The following is a 23525-nucleotide window of genomic DNA, read 5'->3' on the forward strand; positions in this document are numbered from 1 at the left end:
TAAGCTGAAGTATGTTGCCCTGAAAAGGAATGAGCCAAGCCACTCTGTATTCCAAGCCTTTGTCTAAGGATCAAGACAACACTAAACAAAGAGCTTGCAAGACAAGAATGACTTTGTTTCCTCCTTCTCCATCTGTTCCTTCAATCTATACACAGCCCAGCTGTGAGGTCACTGGTCTTCTAGGGACCTCAGGGCACTGCTCACTTTACCTCCTTTGTCCCATGAACGGAGTTCTCCCTTTGCAAGAATATGCTGCATGCATCAGAAGACATGTGAACGGAACTCTTTGTTCCACAGAAACCGAACTTTCCCTTTTAGGGTAAAGGTATCATCAGAGGTCGAGACAATCTAGCCACATGGTTATGCAGAACCCAAACTGTCATTAAGATGAAGATAAGTCCGTATGCCTGTCCTTCCTAACTCAAGAATCTGACAGCATTTTCCCCGCCTCAAGGATCAGACACCACTTTCACATCATTGGGACAACGGTGAGCCAAGACTAGAATCCAAACCTACCTAACAGTGTCCCGTGCTGGTAAAGACTGGGGGTCAGGGAGCTGCAGGGGAGTCATCAGTGAAACTGGGATGGGAGGACAGCCCTCACTCTACAGACCCAGAACCTGTGAAGAATTCTTCAAATTCCCAATCTCAGCCTAAGAGCTGGTTCTCGGTGCCCACTAGAATGAAAGCTCTGTGTGCACTGGTCTGCCCTGATCATGACTGAAGCTCCGGCACCTTAGAACAGTTCCTGGTGCAAAGCAGACATACAGTAAACCTTTGATGGTTTGTTGATCAATGTCTCGCATCTTGTCCTGAGATGTTCTACTTCCCAAAGTCACTGCTGTCTTTGGTTAGTGCATTAAGAACCCTAACAGGTAGCGTTTATTATGCGTTGGAGTCACTCTCAGAATATGGCAAGAACATGTACAGAGTTGAAGAGGGACTAATAAACAGCCAAGAGCACTGAGGAAACACTTTAAAGACATAATGAAATTTATTTTACCTCTCAGTTAAAAGACATTTGTGGCAGGGTGAGGGCCCTCCCCAAAGCAGTCCACATTCCCAGTCCCTGGCACCTGAATATGTTATATCACATGGTAAAATGTACTTTATAGATACATTATGTACATTATAGATACTTTATACTTTACAGATATAATTAAAGTTATAGACTTTCAAATAGGGCAATGATCCTAGATTAATTAGGTGAGTCCAATTTAATCACAAGTCCATAAAGGCAGAGAACTTTCTCTGGCTAGAAGCAGAGAGAGATGGCAGACGGAAAAGACAGAGAAATTTAAAGCATGAGAGGGTCTCAACCAGTGTGGCTGGAGAGGGGTCACATGAAAATCATGAGAAGGAAGGTTGGCAGCCTCTAGGAGCAAAGACTGGCCTCCAGCTGACGTTCAGATAGGAAACAGGGACCTCAGTCCTACAACTTTAAGGAATTAAATTCAGCTAACAATCTGAATCAGCTCAGAAGCAAGAGGATAGTATCCTCAGAGCCTCTAAAAAGGAATACAGTACTGCAAACCCTCTGATTTCAATCTTCTGAGACTCCAAGGAGTAGACCCAGGGGAACCACACTGTGCCCAGACTTCTGGCCTACAGGATTATGAAATAAAAACTTTATGTTGTTCTAAGCTGCCAAGTGTGTGGTTATTTGTTACAGCAGCAATAAAAAAGCTACCACAATCAGCAAGGACCTTGATAATAGAAGCAAATAAATCCCTCCAGCCAAAATTTGCTGGTCCACTGTTATGGCTCCTTCTTGCAGTACAAAACACATCAGAGGTTATTGGAGGACAGCAGAGAGAGGCCCCCATAAAGACTTCTCTATCTGAGAAAGACAGGTGCCGCTTCAGGAAGGACCCACAAGATAGGCAAAGGAAGTTCACCTGCCCAGTCAACTGCAACAGCCAAATCCACTTTGCCGAGCAGTGAGACAAAAGAAATCACTGGTAGATGGCCACAATCCCCTCCTAGAGGTTGTTAGGTCAGCAGTACAAGTACTATGAACACAAGTCTCTCTTCATAAATGCATTTAACCTAGAGATAGTATTTCATAGATCAACATATCCCTGTACTCATCAGAAGCCATCTTTGTGAGGATCTTGGGTGAATCCAGCTCCCAGAATATACCTGACACATAATGAACTTAACATAGTTGAATAAATGAATACGCTTTTAAATTAAAAGGAGAATGTCTATAGGTAACCACTATTAATCCCAGAGAACTTTATGGAAGCAACAGCATTCTGATATCCAGTATTAACTTTCATGCAAGGTATAAATAATTGAGGTATATACACGAATAGAATCTACAGGGTAAGAAGCCTTGACAACATCTAGGCAAAGAATAAAATCTTTTCACTGAACTATCATCCTCCAGGTCTACTTTGCTTGGCATGACTGATTCCTAACACAGTCGAAAATTTCCATGTTGCCAGCAATTGCTTTCAGCATGAAAATATTTCTATTGATGATTAACTTCTATTTATTGACCACCCCCTGCCATGCTCCTCATATGTATAAGCAACAGTCACAAAGGGTAAACTATATTATCTGTATGTAAAAGAAGAAGAAACCGAGGCTGACCGACACTAAACTTATCCAAGGTCACACAGCTGGTAAAACTGCTGATGAAATGTTTGAATCCAGATGCAGGTGACCCTGAGCCCATGGCCCTTCCCCTCTGCCACACTTCCCCCCCATGCTGTCAAAACACTGCTGTCCAGAGGTCATCAGAAAGAAAAGGTGGCTCAGGAGAAAGAGAATACTCTTGGCTGAAAAACAGAAAAACATCCATACTAACCAAATAAAAAAAAAAAAAAAAAAAAAGGAGAGACACAGAGAAATGTTTCAAAATATGTCTCTCCTGAAAATCCACTTCTGGTACAGAAACACACACTGACACCCCAATTTATCTTCCCATGACGCTGGGCTTGGCACCTGGCTGCTGTTCCTGTTGTGTTTCTCGGTATGATTAACCGCCCATTGCCAATGATGTCGCATGTCACATTCATCTACCATCGAAAATGTTGAAATGTCAACCAAGTGGCAGGAGTAAAGGGCTGCCTAATGTAAATCAAATATCAATCCCAGTGCTCCAATTAAGGCCCTGTTTAACTCGATAAATAAAAGTCACATTTCAAAATGTTTGGAAATTATTTCCTCCCAAAGGTATCCTTCAAAATCACCTTTACACAGAACAATTTTGACCACTCACTACATTCTAATTCAAGAGCCTCATTTTCTGGCTTTATGAAAAGAGAGCTCTCAGCAACAGCAGATAGGCAGGAGCAGAACCTGAGATGCTTTCTGTGCCCAAGAAGTGTGCAAAAAGCATTTGGTAGCCACCTTAATACCCAGTCATGAACCAAGTGATTTCCAAGGCACAACCACAACAGGATGGGCTGAGATGCAGCTGACAGTCTTACTGGTATATTTCCATGTATCCTATCATGCCAACCCTCCCAAGCAAGGAGGGATTATTAGATTGAAACCTAAGCTGCTGATTGTCAAATCATGAAGGCTATATTGTCATTCTACTTGGAGTGCAATTCAGACATTACGGAGTGGAGGGATTTTCTGGGATGTGCACACAATACATGTTTATTAAACAGAAATGAAATAATGAATGGCCACCAATATAAATTACTGTGTCTTCTAAAAGCACCCATATTTCAAAAATAAAAAATAAAAAAGCACCCATATTTCTAAAATTTGCATCTATCCGGCTGAAAGGGTGAAAATTTCAGTCTTGTAGTGAAATACAGCAAAACAGCTAAAACTGTACCAGGAAATGGTCTACTATTTCTAATAACCTTTGGCCCTTTATGTCACACAACCCAAAAAGTGCCAATAGGCTGCATATGTCTACACAAATGAGCTTATGTAGCCACTTGGACCAGTTTTCTGGAACTATAAACATCATCCCCATTCAGAAACATATATCTTACTTGAACTTATACTATAGAAACATTAACCAATATAATCACAGGCCACTGAACAAAGCAATTCAGTATTTTTTTTTAAACTGAAACAGAAGATACTACTTCTGGAATAACACAAAAATAGATCTTAAGCATTAGGCCTAGGCCCTTCACATTGACTGGTTCACCATCAACCCTGCCTTGGAAAATCCCATGAACTCACACAGTTTTCCTACTACCTTCATCTCAGGCAGAAGCTGCAACGTCATAAAATCAAGTGAGATAAAAGAACTTCCTGATGGTCACTAGTGTGTAAACCTCAGAAGATGTTTCTAAGATCACTTTCTAGGCTGTGATCCAGGCCCAGGATCTAGAAACTAAACATTGTTAGTATCCCTGGGATAATCATAACTCTCTATAAAGAAATCAAGCTGCACCAAATCCCAGAGGATTCTGATTCCTTTTTATTATAATGAGGAACATCTCTTTCGAGGCACATCCTTCTTCCAAGGCTCTTTCCCTGGTTTTAAGAGAATCTACTGACAAATCAGAGTGCTATCTGCTAAGTGGGAAACCAGAACATCAGATGCTAAGTGATGTTGTTGGAGAGGCAGGTCACCAGAGCTCTCAGAAAATCCAAAGAAATACACCTATTTGGAACTATACCGAACCCTCCAATGACCACATTGCTCAGGTTCATCCATATTCTTTAAGAATGAATGTGTATAACTCTGGGACCACTTCTCTAAACTCTTGATTCCTAAGCCGATCAGACTTTGTTGCAATTTTTTTTCTGTAACTGCAATTTTGTCATTGATTAATTATCGTTGTGTGTTCCCATCCAATTCTGAGGTTTCCCCACTGTGACAGCTTAGAGTGTCTCCTCGCAGAAATGCTCTTAAGAACAGATATCTATCTTCCCATCAATGATGTTGAGACTTTTTTTTAGTCTGGGAAACTCCTCAAATGAACTCTAATAATCTCAAATGACAATATCTTTAAAAACATACAAAACAGGTCTTCTCGAAATAGGCACAAAGGACCCTAGGCTTAGACTCAGAGCCATGCCCAACTCATTCCCCGCCCCGCCCCCCCCCCCCACCCCTCGGGGGGAAAAAGCCCTAAAGTTTGAAAGAACAGAATACCACGGAGCTAAATTACCTCTCAAACTCCCAGCCAGCCCTATGTTCCTACAAAAACAAAGTTATGTTGTCCAGGGAAAATGTTCGCATTCCCAAAGCATTAGTGCTTACAGCTTCTCCACACGGCAAGCCTACTCACCAGGATCGGCTTCAGGATGTCCATGCTGGAACGAAGCACTTGCTCTGCTGCATCCAGCTTCTCCTTTGGCAAGCTGCAAAGCGTGGAAACTTCTTGTTCACCAAGTTGAATCACCTCTTCTAACTTCGATCCACTGCACAGATTCGTCAAATGTAACTGGTAGCCTTGCAGAAATACCTGGAAGCATTTCATGCAGAGAGACAAAGCAAAACCAGATTACAAAGATGGGAAGCTGGGCCAATATAGCTTTGAAGAATGGACACCATCGCCAATAGTTCAATCAGATCTTTTTACTGAACTTTGGGATGCATCAAGGCACAATCTGACAGGAAACTTAAAATCTGGGGCACCTGGGTAGCTCAGTGGTTGAGCATTTGCCTTTGGCTCAGGTCTGATCTGAGGATCAAGTCCTGCATCGGGCTCCCCTCAGGGAGCTTCTCTCTCTGCTGTGTAAAATGTCTTTGTGTGTCTTTCATGAATAAATAAATAAAATCTTTTTTAAAAAATAAAAATACCTAAAGGAAACTTAAAATCTGAATGTTGTGTTTGACTCATCATCTCCCACACTCCTGTCCTTGTAAAGGGAAATCCTGAGTCCAACTCTTTTTCTCAAAAGTGGGGCACATGATTCAGGAAATAGGAATTGAAAATCTAAACGCCTGAAACCATTTTTATTATTTTATTTTATGAGGCAAAAACATTTTTATTATTTTGGAACTTACAACATCTTAAGCTGGGGTTGGGCTGAATAATTTTTTTAAAAAAGGCATTCATACTATTTATTTGTAGGTATAGGTATTTCACTGATGCACAAAATTATGTTGAAGCAATTTCAGAATTTGGAACTCTTCATTTTATTTGCCCCAGAGCAGAGTACCAGAAAGGCAGGCTTCTTAGGAAAAGTCCTCATGGAAGGCCAATTCTAAGTCATTCTTTTGCATTCATTAAAGCAGACCCCCGAGAGAGCCTTTCCCTGGCTGTATTTTGTTTACCTAATTAGCTTGGCTGGGCCTCAATAAACAGCACTTCTTCATTACATGGTCCTTACTGACCTAGACAGCAAATTCAGTAAGAGGAAGGGCTGGCTTTTCTTGCTCACTTTGTGTCCAGAATGCTGAAACACTATCGACAGTAAATATTTGTGGAATGCATGGATGATGCAGATTCTGTAACAGTCCATTACTACCTCCCCTTGGTAGTTTAAATTAGCGCAGCTTGATCTGCTTGTAGGACAACCAAGTGTGAGTGACAGCCCAAAACCCTCTCCAGGTTTTCAATATAGCTTTCTATCGCTGCAGAGCACTGGGCCTGCCACAGTTTCCGTGAAGGTTTCCCCCACCACCAGGCACGGAAGCATGCTTCCGTTTTGCTCCTAATTCTAAGTAGTCTTTGTGGTCAGCCTACCTTGGGTGTCTGTGTTTGAGAGCACTGACTACAGAGAGACCCTAATACCGTGCAAGAACGACCTCGCCCTTTATTTTAAACTGATCTGATGCGACAGATACGAAATTGGCAGGGGGGAATGGAAATTGTGCTAAATGCAACTGTTTTCATAAGCTCGCTGCCTTTGGCCCATCTCCCAACCATACAACTGGTAAACACAAGGCATATTTTCCTAGTTTCATAAGGGCAAGCAGTAAGCACATTTTTCTAATTTTAAAAATTCTACATTATGTAAAGCAAAGACCTTATTTTCGGGCATAAACATTTCCACTACTTTTGCTTATTGTAAAGATAAGCTGGTGTGTAGACAGGAGACAGAGGAAAGAAGCAGTGCCCCTTTCTGCCAAAGAATACACTTGGGAAGCTTCTCTGAAAATCGATAACCATGCAACCTGGGTCTGCTACTCACTGCACAGGGGCTGTGTGATAACTAATTATACCAAAGGAAGTTTTCTAAGAATCTAAGAATAAAATTCTATGTAAACACTAATACTACTTCCTGGTTTTACAAATTAAGGAAAAATCATTTTTCCTTATACATTTTTCTTATACATCTTTAAAGGATGTATTAAGTTTTTTAAATCTTCTATCTTAAATTTTATAGACAGCTGCTCTGATCAGTAATCCTCAACTCTGGCTACAGTCTCAGAATGGTGAGAAATTTTTAAAAAACGTTTAATTCATTTTAACTTAAATTTATTCCCCCCCTTTGGGGGAAGTTATCAACAAATGCCAGCTGACAGGCAGGAAATCAGTTTTATTTCAACCAGATGGCCCATGACACCAAGTTGCACACTCCACTCCCGGGATGGTTTGGCAATGCCAGGCTGAGCAGAGAGGTAAAAACAGTGAAGTTGAGCTTGAGCTAATAATCTCCTTCAGCACCAAATCCAAGACAGGGGTTTAGGGCAGCCCTGGTGGCTCAGTGGTTTAGCGCTGCCTGCAGCCTGGGGTGTGATCCTGGGGACCCTGGATCGAGTCCCACATCGGGCTCCCTGCATGGAACCTGCTTCTCCCTCTACCTGTTCCTCTGCCCCTCTCTCTCTCTGTGTCTCTATGAATAAATAAAATATTAAAAAAAAAAAAAAGACAAGGGTTTATTCATTTCTTTCCAGGCACTCTTAAAGAATCTAACTGCCACCAGCCCCACCAAGGAAGGAACCTGAACATCGCAGCTTACCTTGTGGAGGCTGACATTAGCCTCCAGCATTTTGTCCACAGTGAGCCTTGGCAGAGAAAGGTTGTGTATCAAGAATCCAGAGAAGGTTTCATTGTCCACTAGGAAATCCTGAAGTTTCAAGCCTGCTGAGAAATAGTATTTCACTTTCATTTAATATGTTAAAAAAAAAAAAAAAAACATGATGGGGCAGGTGGAGAAAAACATCTTAATATTGATGACTTCATTCTAAACCAATTGATAACCACAGGTCTCTGGCTTCAGCATACAGAGAAATGACATTCAGGGAGCTTTGCCTTACAGGAGAGATGAAAAGAATACTTTCTGAAAACACGTAGAGCTAAACTACGAGTGTGCTCCTGGATTCAAACAGTGTGACAGCACCCTACATGCTCACACAGCCTTTTCTCGTTTTCGAGGAAAAAGCCAAACCTTTTAAGTGATCTTGTCCAGCCCATCTGTGATTTGTGAACCTAACCCCATGCCACCTCAGCTAAAAATCAGAGATATTTAAAGCCTTCGTCCCACAAGCCCCCTAGAAGGCTGATCTCCTCTTGATGCAGAATAGCGGTTCTCAAACTTCAGTGCACAAAGGAATCATTTGACAGCTTGTCAAAAACAGATTACCAGTCTGCACCCCCAGAGTTTCTGATTCAGCCAGCCTGGGGTTAGGGCAGAGAATTCACATTTCCAATGAGCTCCCAGGTGATGCAGATGCTGGTGATCTGGGCCCCGCACTTTGAGAACCACTGGTGTAGAGCATTACACATATCAAAGCACTTTCATAGATGTGATCTCATTTTAATTCCAACTGTGGAACACCTGATACAGAACTCCAAAACCCAGGTCTGCTAGACTTAAAACACAAGCATAAAAAAAAAAAAAAAAAAAAACACAAGCATAAACTTAAAAGTCAACCCAACTAAATGACTGGATTACTGTTGTGTTTCACGAAGAATCCCTTTAATAATAAACCCTGCAGGTACATTCCAGTGTAGTGAAGCAGAAAAAGCACTGGCCAGAAATCCAGAATTTTAGTCTTCAGAGTTGGAGACTGTGCCTGGTGGTGTCATTTGGGCATTTCATATCATCTCTCTGAACCTCAGCTTTTTTATCTCCAAAACAAGAAGTTTCTGCCCAGATGTTGGGTGGGGGGCCCCTGACTCTGAAATGTTGCTGTTTCACCTGCCCTATTTCATCTGACCACCTGCTTCTCCTTCAGCCCCACCCTCTTAATAACCCAACTTCTTTTTTTTTTAATTTATTTTTTATTGGTGTTCAATTTACTAACATACAGAATAACCCCCAGTGCCCGTCACCCATTCACTCCCACCCCCCGCTCTTCTCCCCTTCCACCACCCCTAGTTCGTTTCCCAGAGTTAGCAGTCTTTATGTTCTGTCTCCGTTTCTGATATTTCCCACACATTTCTTCTCCCTTCCCTTATATTCCCTTTCACTATTATTTATATTCCCCAAATGAATGAGAACATATAATGTTTGTCCTTCACCGACTGACTTACTTCACTCAGCATAATACCCTCCAGTTCCATCCACGTTGAAGCAAATGGTGGGTATTTGTCATTTCTAATAGCTGAGTAATATTCCATTGTATACATAAACCACATCTTCTTTATCCATTCATCTTTCGTTGGACACCGAGGCTCCTTCCACAGTTTGGCTATCGTGGCCATTGCTGCTATAAACATCGGGGTGCAGGTGTCCCGGCGTTTCACTGCATCTGTATCTTTGGGGTAAATCCCCAACAGTGCAATTGCTGGGTCGTAGGGCAGGTATATTTTTAACTGTTTGAGGAACCTCCACACAGTTTTCCAGAGTGGCTGCACCAGTTCACATTCCCACCAACAGTGTAAGAGAATAACCCAACTTCTTATAATAAAGAGAAAACCAGCTCATCATGACCACGTGACTGGCAATGCTCATTCCCAGCCTGCAGCCCACAGGCCCCAGCATCTTTATTTAACCCCTTATTTTTACAAAGTAAGGCAGGGGAGCCACAGCATGGATGAAATGTCCTGGCAAATAAAGATGTCTCCAAGCCTCAGGAAGTATACACACAGGGTGACCCTCCTTGACCACAAATTCCTCCCAAGTAGTGAAAAACCCGAGTAGTACGTGGACACTGCGCAAGGGACTTCATAACAGCCTCCTTGCTCCAGAGCAGGATTGCTGAAGTGTGGGAGGCTGACCCAGGCTAAACCTGCAATGGGTCTAGGTCATAAGCAACACCCTTGAGACCAGCAAGTACTCTCAGTGTGTTTATAAGGCTCTTCTGTAATGTCAATGGGCTCCGAGGATGAGAACAGCTGGACATGATCAAATTCAAACCGCCCATCAGTGAATCCCCTGGATGAGACAGAAAAACCAAGAGGCCGATTCAACAGTCAACAACCCTTGGCAGTGCACGTGCGCTGGGTGGTGAGGTCGCTGGGTGGGGAAGCAGCAGGGCGGGCCAAAGACCCTTGGCGACAAAGAACTCCCACTCTGATCACATGCATGCCACACATGAGGACTTAGATTCATACACCACCACCAACAGCCACAGCCTGTGTGCACAAAGGAAGGCAGTGTGGTGTGGTGCGGTGCCTGGTTCCCGACCTTGGCTCTGATTACGCTCAGATAGGTAATGTTACAAGAACCCCAATGCCCAGGCTACAAGCCCCAACGTCTAATCAGAGCTTTTGGAGCTGACACCCAGGTGTCAGAATTTTATACAGCTCCCCAGGCAATTGTAGCTGAGTTTGAGAAATGGTAGAGTGGCACAAAGATCAGGGATCTGGGACCAGAAAAACCTAACTTTGGTGCTGGACTCTACTGTTCACTGAGAAATGCATTTTGCCTTCCCGAGACCAATTTTTCCCACCTAAAAGGTAAAGGATAAGAGTATCAGCACCTTTGCAAGATATGAAGATTGGAGATATTCATGGGTAAAGCATGAATGGTGAATAACTGGCTCATAGTATATGCTCAATAAATGGTAATAATTTTGTGATTGCTGGAAAGGGTTTTCTTTCACCTAACTTTACCAATGTACCTAAGTGAAGTGTAACGAGAAGGTAAGGACTCGGTTCTTGCCCTCAAAGAACTCTTAAGGCTGATAAGGGAGATGAAGAGACATGTCAATAAAGTAGAAGGAATGAGGAAGACAGTTCATGCAAGTGCTTAGGCGGAATGGGAAGAGTCAGGCCGACGCCTAATTCTGGAAAAAGGCAAGAGGGCCAAAAATCTCCTGAGGTTGTGGCTGGGGAGATCCCTCATCATGGCAGGGCCAGGACACTCTGTAGTCATAGTGCTGTGTACACAGTAGCTTCTATAAATGTTTTTCAGTGGAAAAAAATAAGTCAACAAGCAGATAAACATAGAGGAGATTCCTCAAAACTTAAGATTTGGGGAGTGGAATGGGAGGAGGAGAAAGGAGTGTAGCAGGAGACCAGAGTGGGGTGGCTTTGTACCTCTGGTCTCCATTTTCTCCATTATGTAGCTGGCAGGAGAATGAGTAAAGAAGCCAAGAATATGGAGAAAGCCAGATGTCTGAACAGTCCTTCTTCTCTTTGGCCTAGCTAACCTCTACTCTTTTTTTCTTGGCCCGTGAACCATCTCCTCCAGGAAGCCTGCCCTGACTTTCTCACACTCAAGCTGGGGTTAAGTGGCTGTCCTCTGTGCTCTAATAGCTTCCTGTGTTTCCTTCAAACAGCACATAGATGGAGCTCCCATTGTCTGGGCACACATCTTTCTCATCAGAAGAACAGAAATGCCTTGAGGGGGGCATGGGTGCCTCAGTCAGTTAAGAGTCTGACTCTTGGTTTTGGCTCAGGTCATGATCTCAGGGTCATGAGAAGGAGCCCCATATCACAGTCCATTCTCAGCGTGGAGTCTGCTTGAGATTCTCTTTATCCCTCTGCTCCCCCTACTCACTCTCTCTTGCTCTCTCTTTCTAAAATAAATAAATCTAAAAAAAAAAAGTGTCTTGAGGGCCAGGACTTTGTAATTTCAAAGCACAGCAGTGCCCAGCACAGAAGAGGCACCAGAAGATCTGAATCCAAGTCCTAGCTTTGCTCTTTCCTAAGTGTGGAGCCATGAACCTCGCTTCTCCCCTTTTAATCTCTCTGGGCCTCAGTTTCCTCAGCTGCACAATGGAGCTAATAACAATCACAAGATGTCATAAAAACCAAGATCAAGAATGTAAAAGCACTCTTTCAGAGGCAAAGAGTTGATGAGCCTCAACAGGTGACGCAGGGAACTGAGAGGGGGTGCATGCTTGTCACAGAACAGTCACCACGGAGCTGGGATGCTCGCTAAATTCAACATGAGGCCCTGCTGCCCACGGAGAAGACTCAGAGTCACTACCCAGCAGAAGGCGGAGAGAGCTTTCCCGCTACAATCTCTCCAATATGGACCGAAGGGTGGCCTGTCCATTTCCCAAGAGCTTTGCTTTGGATGTACAAAGGTAGGGCAAAGGAAAGGAGAAAAAGAAAACAAAAACAAAAACCCAATTCAGGATCTTAGAGTCTGAAGAACAAAACAAGTGAAATATGTGTCTGTGGGCTGAGGAAGAACAGGGCCGATGCCTCCGTTTCTTGCCAATCCTCAGGGCCCGGCCTCACTGACCAGGCCGAGGAAACACTTCCACAGCAGACAGCGGGGAGGCCCTGCACCCGGCAACATGTTTTCATGGTCACTTAGAGCTGCTTCTGCTTCTCCCCAGCCTGGCTGAGCACAGCTGAGGACCAGGAAGGGCGGGGAGGGCCTGTGGGAAAGGGGGGACTGGTGGGGAGGAGGGGGAGGGCTGGCGGGGAGGAGGGAGGGCGGGCAGGAAGGCGGAGGAGGGAAGCCCTCGGCACAGGCAGGGGTTACTCTCGGTCAGTACCCTCCAGTCCCCAGCTCGAGTTTCAAGATCCCTGTAGTCTCTTTTGTTCAACATGAAAAGGAACCACAGCAATCAGTGGCTTGAGAAGTGGGTGGAGGAGGAAAATGAGAAAAAGCAGAGAAAGAGATCACGTCAGCATCCAAGGGCCCAGAAACTCTTCTTAAAATGACCCCAGGAGGGTCTCCCAGCCTTTGCCCTGTCAAATGGGCAATGACCTGGAGGGGACCAGGCCAGATTCTAACTTGTCTGGCCATATACACAAAACCTTAAGACACTTCTCTGCTAGATAGGGCTGGTAAGTTAGGGCTTTCCTTTTTTTCCTGATGTTAGGGCTCTACTTTCTTCTCCAGGGATAGCTACTGCCAGCTTCCTTGAGATGGCTGGACCCTCCTCTCTGGGAAGACCAGGGCCTCTCTGGGAATTTCGGGGCTCTGGGCAGCAGAGTGAGACAGGGAGAGTGGCTGCTCCCTGGGTGACCCCTTAGGGCTGGGTGAGAAGAGGTCAGGAGCTTGGGATGGGTACAGCTTCAGAATTTGTCCACTGTGCATCTGCGCTTGGGCTTCCCAACCCGAGAGATTTCTTCACCACAGTGAGGGCTTGCTGAGGGGATACCAAGACATAACCAAACAGTCTCAGGTTCTGGAGACTGGCTAACCTGGTTCAAACCTCAGTTCCAGAATTTTCCAGTCATTTTCCAGACCCCCTTGGAGGAGTCACTTGAGCTCTCTGAGCCTCCACTTTTCTAGAAATGGAGGTTTACCTTTACTAGGAGTGCGGGTTTGTTTAAACAAGTTCAAAACAAATGTTGATAAAGTCATAGATGATAATTACGTGAAAGGGTCCCAAGAGAAACCAGAATATTTAGGGTCACGCTCGCTGAACCCTTTGTAGCAAGTACCAGGGAAGCCAGAGTCTTCTCCTGAGACCAACAGAAGTATTCTAAAGCTTACAAAACACCTATTCCTTAAAGTATTTTACACACAGGTTAACTTGCATTAATTCAACAAGCTACAAAATGGCTACTAAACCCGAAGTACTAGTAGTGTGGTTCAAAGGAGCAATATTTCCCAGTGCTCTGTGAAGGCAGGAGCCTGTAACAAAAGAGATGCTATATGAAGACATGATCCTTGTCTTAGCCGTGAGGAGATGGAGAAAGGATCAGGTGGGCAGACCTGTGAGCCTCCAGCCCTGTCTGCTACTCCACAGTCACCATTAAAAGCAGGAGGTCGAGAGAGACATCTTCTAAGGCAGTAGCATACCCACTGTCTTACTGAGAAGTAGGCAAGGTGCTGTCAGAACCCCCCTGGAATGAGGACTGATGTCAGCTGAGAACCCTAATGGCAACCAGGTCCCCAAGGAACTAGTGGAGACTGTGGCCCCAGGGGGAAAGGGTGATGTGCCAGCATGGGCCAAGGGCACTCCTGATGCCATGAGGGTGACCGTCTGGCTGTGGAAGCCCAGCAGGAAATGAAGGTAACAGAAGATGACAGGTACCAGATGTCATGTTGACCCACATGAACTCTGGACCTGAAGAGAAAGAGGGAGAAGCCAGTATTGGGCAAAGCAAGAGGAGAGCTGAAAGCACTGTGCATGGAAAGTGCTTAGTGAAGGCCAGGGAGGCCTTTGTAGGAAGGTGAGAGAAGATGCTCAGAAAAGGCAAAGAACAAAGAGAAGGAAAGAGGTCAAAAGCATGAAGAAGCACAGGATCCAAGAACAGGAAAGACTGAATCTAAGAGAAAGGGCAGAGGGGAAAAGAGATGGGAAGAAAGAAAAGAGTTTGAGGCATTCAATCCTCACTGAGAAGCTGGTCTCCACTGAAAATGAGACCAGACGCTCCTAACACCAGGCGGCGTGGGATCAGAATTAGCCCCAGGACCCCGAGATCTCAGGAACACAGGAAAGGAAGAGGAGTTTAAGATGAGGTAGGGGCTGAGATTCTTTCCAGGGCAGAACTAAGGAATAACTGTTCATATATATAATGTATAAATAACTTAGCTTTCCCCTTCAAAAGGAATAAACTGTATCAAGATAGGGACACAGCAGTGATTTGTGAGCAGAGGAAGGTAATTAGCATTTACAGAGCATCAGATTCCTTATATGTATTGCTTTTCTAGAACGCCTAAAACAAGCTTATGAGAAATGTTGTAATCCCATTTTTCAAACATGGAAACAGACCCAGAGACGTTAACACCCCGCTCAAGGTCACAGAGCAAGCAAGTGACATATTTGAATTCAATCAGCTCTGGCTAAAAAGCTTTGGCTCTTTCTACCTGATGGGGAATTCAATGAATCACTATACTCTTTAAAATCGCTTCATCACATTTTTGGCATCGAAAGATGGATAATGCCACCCAAGATTCCTGGTATTGGAATAAGGCAACAGGGCAGCATGGTGTGGTGGAAAGATGCTATTAAGCCTAAGTCAAACAGACCCAGATTCAACTTACAGCTTTATTCTGTGACCTTAGGCAATAGACATATATCCCTTTTAAGCCTGTTTCCTCCTCAAAAAAATTGAGACAACACCAACCTGCTAATGGCGCTGTAAGCCTTCAATGTACCCATGTATCAAAATGTAAAACAGCATCAGTACTTGCTGCAACTTCATCTGTTGGACCGAGTGTCATTCCAAGATTGTCTTTTGTGACTCAAAGCAACAGTGATGAGAGGGCAAGAAATGGGAAGCTTTCAACTAGAAACACACTGGGCTCCCGAGTTCCTCTTTGCCACCCATGGGGTACATAAATCTTGCACTGGAAAAGCAAGACACATGAAACACTGTTCTTGACACAATCCAATGTTTTAAAGGCAGTCTGATGTTGTGGGGTACATGCTGTCCTGTAATTGAGTGCAATTGTGTTTTCTATTCTTGTCTGGGTAAAGCTGACCTTTGATTCAATTTAGTTGAAGTAATATTTCAACATAGCACTGCAGCACTGCATCCACCTGATTACAGCCTAGCTGGGGTTAGACCCTTCCCTGGATGCAAACCAGCGGCCTGGGCTCTCTCGGACATAGCCCAGCCCTCACAGGTCTGGGAAAACTTTCTCATAGTAGGTTGGAAAGGTTTCAAATGTGAAACCCCAGGCCCTCGATCAGAACTTTCAACAAGTGCATGCAGAACGTGAATTGCAATCACGCAAAGATTTCAAAGAATTTCCAGTCTGATGACATATTGTTGACACATGTATCATCAGATCTCCCAAAAAGATGACTCATAGGGGACCCACAAGGACAGAAGACAAAGTTTGGGGCTGCAGCCTCAACTTCGGTGGCTGTGCAAATGGAATGAAGGGGTTCAGGCAGGGAAGGAGGAATGGCTATGAGTCACAGGATGTTCTCTCTAGATGGGCCTTGGGGAACGTTCCACCCATGTCTGTTCCCCCTTGAAGCCGGGAAGTGGAGGAAGTCTGCTATTTCTCTCAGAAGCCCTCTTGTCTCCTTGCTGATGCCAGCCATCCGTGTCCTGTATCCTGTGACCTTGGGGAAGTTTCTGGCTACCCCGGGCTGCTCTCTTTAGAGGACATAGTAACAGCAGAGTATGAAAGACTGAAGTTGTAGTCCTTTTTCTCCCTTTGCCAACTATGATGCTTTAGGCAAGTTACTTAGCCTCTCTGAGCTTCAGCTCTTTTCTTGAGCATAGAAAGAAACAAAATTCCCTATCTTGCATGATATGCAGTGACCTGAAGTACAAGCCTGGTGTCTCTTACGTGCCCAGCACTGCACTAGATGCTTTACCCATATCAGCTCATTGGTGTCTCCATTTTGAGGAAACTGAGACAGAGATGTTATGGAATTATCTAAGGTCACATAGCTGATAAGCAGAAAAGCCAGAATGTGAACCAAGGCAGTCTGGCTGCCAAATGTTTTCTTGGTACTAAATTGTACTGCGTGGTGGATGTTTGCAAGATAACAGTTTTATATCCTCTTCCCTCAACTCCCTTTCAACAGCCAACTACCTTGCCATGTCACCAAAGGCTGCCTGCCCTACCCTCGGGGGGATCGTGTCTGCTGGACTCTCAAAGATCAAAGCAGAATCAAAGGTCCACAGAGTGAGTTTGCAGTATTACCAGTAAATCCAACAGTCAGAAAGTTATGACCCTCTTCCCTAAGTAAAATCCAGCGTAACCCTCAGGACTTATTTCACGAAAGTCTTACAGAGCCACATCAGAAAGGACAAACAAAGCAGATTTGTACCATGAATATATAGAAAATGGCAGCTATGCCACTGACCTAACAAAACCTAGCTGAAGGGACGGACAAGCTCAAGACCCAAGTCAGGATGTGGGGAAGCATGCAGGGTGGCCCTGGATCTCCCATCCCCGCCCCCTTCCAATTTCCAACCCTTGATCCCAATGATGTGGCATGTCTTCCAAAGTGATATCTCCAGCCCAGTAACAAAATGCCCAAAGGATCTTCCTTGTTCTTTCCTAGAAAAGCTCTCGTAAGCTTCAGAGGACTCTCTACACCCCGGACAGAAGGCATTTCAGAAGCCCCCAGGTTGGGCACTGTAGGAGGCCAGTTGTAACCCTAGTCCTCACTGGCAGGTACTGACATAGGTACTCCAGGCCAGAGCAAAGAGCCATGCAGGCCATGCGCTATCCAACTTCAGGGAGCATCATTCTCAGGGGGAGCGCTGTGCACGTGGACTGTGGTGTACATGGCATCCACAGAAATGTGTCCCTTGCCAGCCCTACAGAGTGCATGAAAGCCATCCCTCAACTGTCCCACCTACCTAGCCTGGCCTGATTCAGCAGATCCAGAGAATGATCTTCTGATGTCCCACAGAACACCTACTCAGCTTCTCTTAAAAAGCAGTAGGGTGGCTGTACTCTGGGGGACAGCGTCTGACACCTGGAGACCTAAGATCTTGGCAGAGGATGGAAGTTGCTGAGTCCCTTACACAGGGAGGGGGCACTGGGGATCTGGCATCCAGCCACATCACAGAACCCACACGTAATCCTATCCAGTCGGGTCAGAGCTGATAGAGAACTTCCACAGCACCTCCTCAAGCACCAGAGTTGTTCTGGAGCAACAGTGAGGCTGAGGGAGCAGCCGTGGGATACAGTGGTGGGCAAGAGCCTAACTAACCACGAAAATGAGGGACAGTGGGGGAGCTGGGAACTACTTACAGCGGATGTGAGGGTGGCCGGCCCAGGACAGCAAGAAGCCTCAGCCCCAGGATGTGCATTTCCCAACTTCCAGCCAAGGAGGAAGCGCTGACCCCTATACACGCGTAAACTCGTGAGGAGCCTGGGCCCACCATGCCAGTTAGAGAAGAAGAGGAGTCTGGGGCATCAGGGTAGAGCGGGTGTATGAGCAGAAACGTTCAGCAGGGGGCCCACCAAAGAGCCTGGTGGGTACCGCTACACAATGCATTTAAATAGCTGAAAAGGAAATGAGTAGAAAAGACAGAGTAGAAAGCAAAAGGACATCTTCTCCAGCCGAGTCCTGATCTGAGCAACACCAGCCCCACTGGGGAGGCCTTGGCTCTGGCCAGTCTGCTAGTCACCCCATCCGAACATGCCAGATTCCCAGAGACGGGCTGGTGGACTGGTGTGGTGACAGAGCCTGAGAGGAAGGGCCGAGAAGGAGGCTAAGGAAGATGGCAGTTCTTCCTGTCTCTGCAGGGCCTCTGGCAAGAGCAGATGCAGGTTTGTGAGGCCTGAGGCGGACACAGCTTGGGAGGCTCTCTTTATGAAAGAGTATTTTTTAAAAATCCTACATTGACACTTTTTGATAGCTAAGATCTCAACCAGGGCTTTCAGAGGAGCCTGGGAAAGTGAAACTTCTTTAGCTGCTCAGTAAATCTACTTCTGGTGTTCAGGTTCGTGGCAGCACTTCCTATAAAGTTCTGGAAGGTAAACCTTGTGGAAGAAAGCAAGCCAGGGCTGTCTTAAGAACTTTTGTCATTATTTAGCCTGGTTGACTTGGGTTCACATGAGCGAATCAACTAGAAAATTATATGTGCCAGGGTTTTATAGCTTTCCAAGTACTTTGTTGTTGTTGTTGTTGCTGTTAAAGATTTTATTTATTTGAGAGAGAGGGTGAGAGAGTGCACAAGTGCATGCAAGAGAGAGAGCACAAGTGGTGGAGAGGGAGAAGCAGGGAGTCCGATGCGGGGCTCAATCCCAAGACCCTGAGCTGAAGGCAGAAGCTCAACAGACTGACCCACCCAGGTGCCCTCTTCCAGCACTTTCACCTGACCCTTAAAACACTCTGTAAAGGAGAAAGGGGTGGTATTTTCTCTCCACAAAGGTATTTTATGCCACCAAGATCCCCCAATTGCTTACCAAGTGCCTGCTACTATGCTAATGCTTGAGGTAGAACCATGAACGAGACCCCGTCCTTCCTTCAAGAACCACAGTCTAGGGCATAGCCCACACCAATGGTTAGTCCCAGATGATCCCCCCCATCCAAGTACTGACCAAGGTTCCGAGATGAAACATTTTCAGGTTGTTTTGCCAAAGTCCCAATTTCAAGACAAGGATAGTCGAGGCCCAAAGAGATCGAACAAATTGGTTAAAAACCAGTCAGCCAGGAACAGAAGGGGAGATGAGCCAACTCAGACTTATTGTGTGTCGACTATGTGCCATGCTCCCGGGATGTCATCTGATCTAATGCTCAATGACCCTTGGGGCAGCTAATCTCTAGTTTCTAGGTAAACTGAGGGTCAGAGATAATCTAAACATGCCCATGGTTCACAGATGATGAGAGGTCAAGCCTGAATTTGTTCCCAAAATAAATTTTAACACAAAGCCCCAAATTCTTTCTCTTATATCAGCATTTTCCAATTTTCTATCATTTACAAACCGCTCTCACAAGTTCCACCACATGCACATAAAACAGTATACTCTTGAAATTCTTGTTTAACATCCTCCTAAGCAACAACGCCCATGAAGGTGCAATTTGATATGAGTTAAAACTAAAAGCTGTCATCTGTATACTGCTTGAAATAACAATCTCAGATACTACATCAAACTCAGTCAGAGACTCACTCATCCTTGCCAGTCTGCATCTCAGAAACAGAATCTAAACCTGTCACTTCTTCTATGGTTCCTGAGAATTCGTCCAATTTTTACATTTCCACTGTTGCAGTCATGATAGGAACTTAGGAAGAATGAACGCTCCTCACATGGACTCCCAAACTTTAATTTAACCACTGCTCAACCTGTGTAGGTAAAGGTTTAAGAAGAAAATAATTAAATGTCCCCAAAAGTTTCAGTGATGAGAAAACAGGGTAATGCCCCTCTGTAAGGCTTCCTACATGGGTTTCTCATTAGGATAGTTTCAAGAATAATTAGACTTATCTGTGATTTAGTTCTTAAAACTAGAGATCTTCTCAATTGAAAGATTACTTAGGACAGCCTAAGATAGCACTATAGAAAGAGAATTTCATGGAGCAGCAGACATTTAGCTGTATTCCATTCCTAGAACAACCTATGGTGGCTGTGCAAATTTGGAAAAGTCATTCCCCCTTCTGGATCAGATTATTTCCTAAAGTAGAAGTTACATATGAACAGGGGCCTTTTGTGGTGTACAGCTCTGTGTCCCAGCACCTAGAATAATAAGTATTGGCTAATGACTAAATTAGTCAACCCCTTCATCTATAAGTGAACAAAAAGACCTCTAAGGTCTCATCCAATAAGTAGAAATAAAACGATGCTCAGGCCCCGGAAACCATGGGATTAGAAGATAGTACCTGAGTAGAGATCCCCACATCCACAAATTATTCTGTGGACAGTCCAGTGAATCTAGCAGATTCGAGCTGAAGGAAATCACAAATCCTCCAAGTAGATCACAGGGCAGGGGCCCAGCACTGATGACATCATAGGCTGGTGAATCTGTAAGAGTCTGAGTGGTAGTGTCCAAAGGCATGATTAGTCTCCAGTGGACTGATCCAAACCTCAAGCCTTGGTTCGCAGTAATTAATGACTTGGATGAGAACAAAGAGAGCTATTTATCAAATTCCTTCATGACAGGAAACAATAAACAGCAGCAAATATACACATGGCAAAATCAGAATCGAAAATGGTTTGGGTAGGACAGAAATGACACAGGGAATTTAAAAATGTAAAACAGAAAGGAAACAGATTGTTTTCCCTTTGGGTTTAAATGGCCAACAGCATGATTAAGAAATGGAGAACAAGTAACTTGCAATACTGTGCATTTAAAAGACTGTAATGTTGGTTGACTGCAGACAGAATAGGCGTCAACAGTGTGACGTGGATGCCAAAAAGTCTAATGCAATCTCATATTGCATTAACAGAAATATGGTGCTCAGAACGGGGCAAGCAAAAAAAATCCCTTTCTAATCTGTGCTGGAATACTGTTGTAATTTCTGATAAACTACAAAGAAGACATAAACACAGTAAAACACAAGCAGAGGAGGGGCAGAAACCAGGGAGGAAAAAACATTCCAGAAGAGGAATGGAGGATGTTTAGCCTAGAAAAAAATCAAAGACTTCATGAAGAAAAGGGAAAAAAAACACAAGAGCTGTCTTTAAATATTTCAAGGGAAATTGAATTAGCCTCATGGTATAGCAGGGTAGTGAATATTTTGTGCTGATCAGAGCTATTAATATCCAAAATGAGCTGCCATGTGAGAGGTTAAGTCCCACTGCAGGAAGTGGGTGTGTCGTAGAGAAGGTTGATGAGGGCAAGACTCCAGGCCACAGATGCTTCCAATTCTGACAGTGACCATGTAGGAGGGCTAAGCCCATCATCATACTGTGAGTAGGGCTGTCAGTGCAGATAAACACAGGTCTCCAGGTCGAGATCTACACTGACAGAACCCAGCCTTGGATTCTCTCTGAAATCTAGAGTGCTATTCAAATTTGGCAAAAAGCTACTGATTTCACCAAAGAAGAAGCAACATTTCTGTGCATTTCCCTCCAGTCCAAGGCCTGGCTCAGTGATGCAAGCCAGGCAAAGAAAGGTAGGAGCTATTTAGGAAGTAGCTGCAGGGCAGGGAAGGGAATGGGCTGGGTGTGTTGATATGATACCATCAAATTCACAAGAGATCCTCTCTTCAGAGATTCCCAGAGAAAGTTTTTTGGACACACGTTTGTCTTCTCTTCTCCACCCTAGCTCATGTCTCCGGTTGCTCAAAGAAGAAAACTGTTTCTGTGTCCAACGAAGCCCCCACTAGGATCTGAAACTCTAACAACTTAGCCCCATCAGTTAGTCTGTGTCTCTAGCCATGAAGAGGCAGAGGAGCAAGGCCAGGCGCTCAGATACGCCTCACTGACATCTAAGAAGAAGAGTGGCTCCCATTTATTGAACATCTGTTATGTGACAGACACTGTGTCAGGTTTGACATTTTACGTTGCAAGTTACCTATTATTTTATAGATGAAGAAATGAAGGCTCAGAGGAGTCAAATGGTTTGGCCAAGGGACGCCTAGGTAGCTCAGTGGTTGAGCATCTGCCTTTGGCTCAGGGCATGATCCCGGGGTCCAGAGATTGAGTCCCACATGAGGCTCCCCACAGGGAACCTGCTTCTCCTTCTGCCTATGTCTCTGCCTCATTCTCTCTCTCTCATGAGTAAATAAATCTCAAAAAAAAAAAAAAAAAGGTTTGGCCAAGACATCACCACTTCAAAATAATCGCAGCTCATATTCACTAAGTGCTTCCTACGTGCCCGGTGCTGTTTTTAAGCAATTACATGCATTATCTCATTTATTCCTCACAACAATCCTGAGATTCTCCAGTAGGTTCTCCTACTGTCCTCTTCTACAGATGAGAAGAGTAGCCTAAAAGGGCCTAGATGACTTAGTCACAAGGTCACAAAGCTACAAAGTAATATACCCTGGCACTCTTTCCTACGGGCCACACTGTCCCTCGGTAGTAGGAGAGGTAACCCCAGTTCTGCCGCTGGTCTGCCAGGCAGGGGTCCCTCCAGGAGATCAGAAAGGACAGAGACTTTGATTGGTGTCTAACCCTGGGTCCTATGCTGGGACAGAGACATGGTGCAAGGTTAGGGGCCTACTGGACGAGCAAAGAGCACCCAGATGGCCAAGCCGCGCAGCCCAGAGTGGTCCAGCCAGGAGCTCCTCGCAGCTGACCCAGGAGGCCAAGCACAGCCACACCTTTCTCCGAGGTGAAGGACACGGCTCCCTGCCACCCACACAACCCTCCCTGTGCTATCAGGTCCCACACTGCTCACGGCCTCTTCTCTTGCCCAGGGAAAGCACAGTTCTGTCTTCCCAAGAAAATGCTCCAAGCCTGATTGAAACTCTATCACTTTACACACTTCTTTTTTTTGCCAAGTGGATCACAAACTGGGAGGTTTTTCAGCAGAGGCTGACCCTCCCTATCCCTCCTGAAACACCAAACTGAGTAAAAAGTACTTTCCTGGATGGACCAGTGGCAACGGCTGGCCCATGATGGGGAGTAATTTATGACTGACATTGCTTAGAACCATGGGCACATGGTGATGACAGAAAGCAGACCAACTCTTCGTCGGCTTCACTACTGCTTTTAAATTCTCTACCACGCACGCCGTGACCGCCTGCACCCAGGGGACTGCTCCCACCGCCCCCCATCCCCTGGGTAGGCCACCGCCTGGCAGGCTGCTCCACGACTCCTGCAGCCACTGCCCCGGGGCAATAAACCATCTGTTCCTCCAACCCTTCCTCAGTGGCGGGCAGGAAGCAACCTGCGCACCTATCAGATCAGAGATGAAGACTTCACTTCTAGAAGATGAGACTTCCAGTGCCCATCAGACAAAACAATCAAATGACAAGGTGGAAGATGAGCTGCATTTCCCTTCTAGAAATAAGGGCTTCACTTTCACGTATCCA

General features: G+C 45.0%; 1 protein-coding gene across 5 annotated transcripts in view; it reads right to left on the reverse strand.

Annotated features, from left to right (window-relative positions):
- Positions 1 to 23525, reverse strand: part of ABCA1 (ATP binding cassette subfamily A member 1) — a 128645-nt gene that overhangs the window by 69813 nt on the left and 35307 nt on the right. For 3 of the 5 annotated variants that reach the window (XM_077912763.1, XM_077912765.1, XM_077912767.1), the window contains exons 6-7: positions 7840 to 7964; positions 5217 to 5393 (exon numbers count right to left, since the gene is read on the reverse strand). In XM_077912763.1, coding sequence (XP_077768889.1) covers positions 5217 to 5393; positions 7840 to 7964 — 302 coding nt within the window. The remainder of the gene's footprint in view (positions 1 to 5216; positions 5394 to 7839; positions 7965 to 23525) is intronic. The other 2 variants (XM_077912764.1, XM_077912766.1) reach the window with 1 other exon arrangement.

This window comes from Canis aureus, chromosome 10 (assembly GCF_053574225.1).
Source record: "Canis aureus isolate CA01 chromosome 10, VMU_Caureus_v.1.0, whole genome shotgun sequence".
In the NCBI taxonomy this organism is placed as follows: Eukaryota; Metazoa; Chordata; class Mammalia; order Carnivora; family Canidae; genus Canis; species Canis aureus.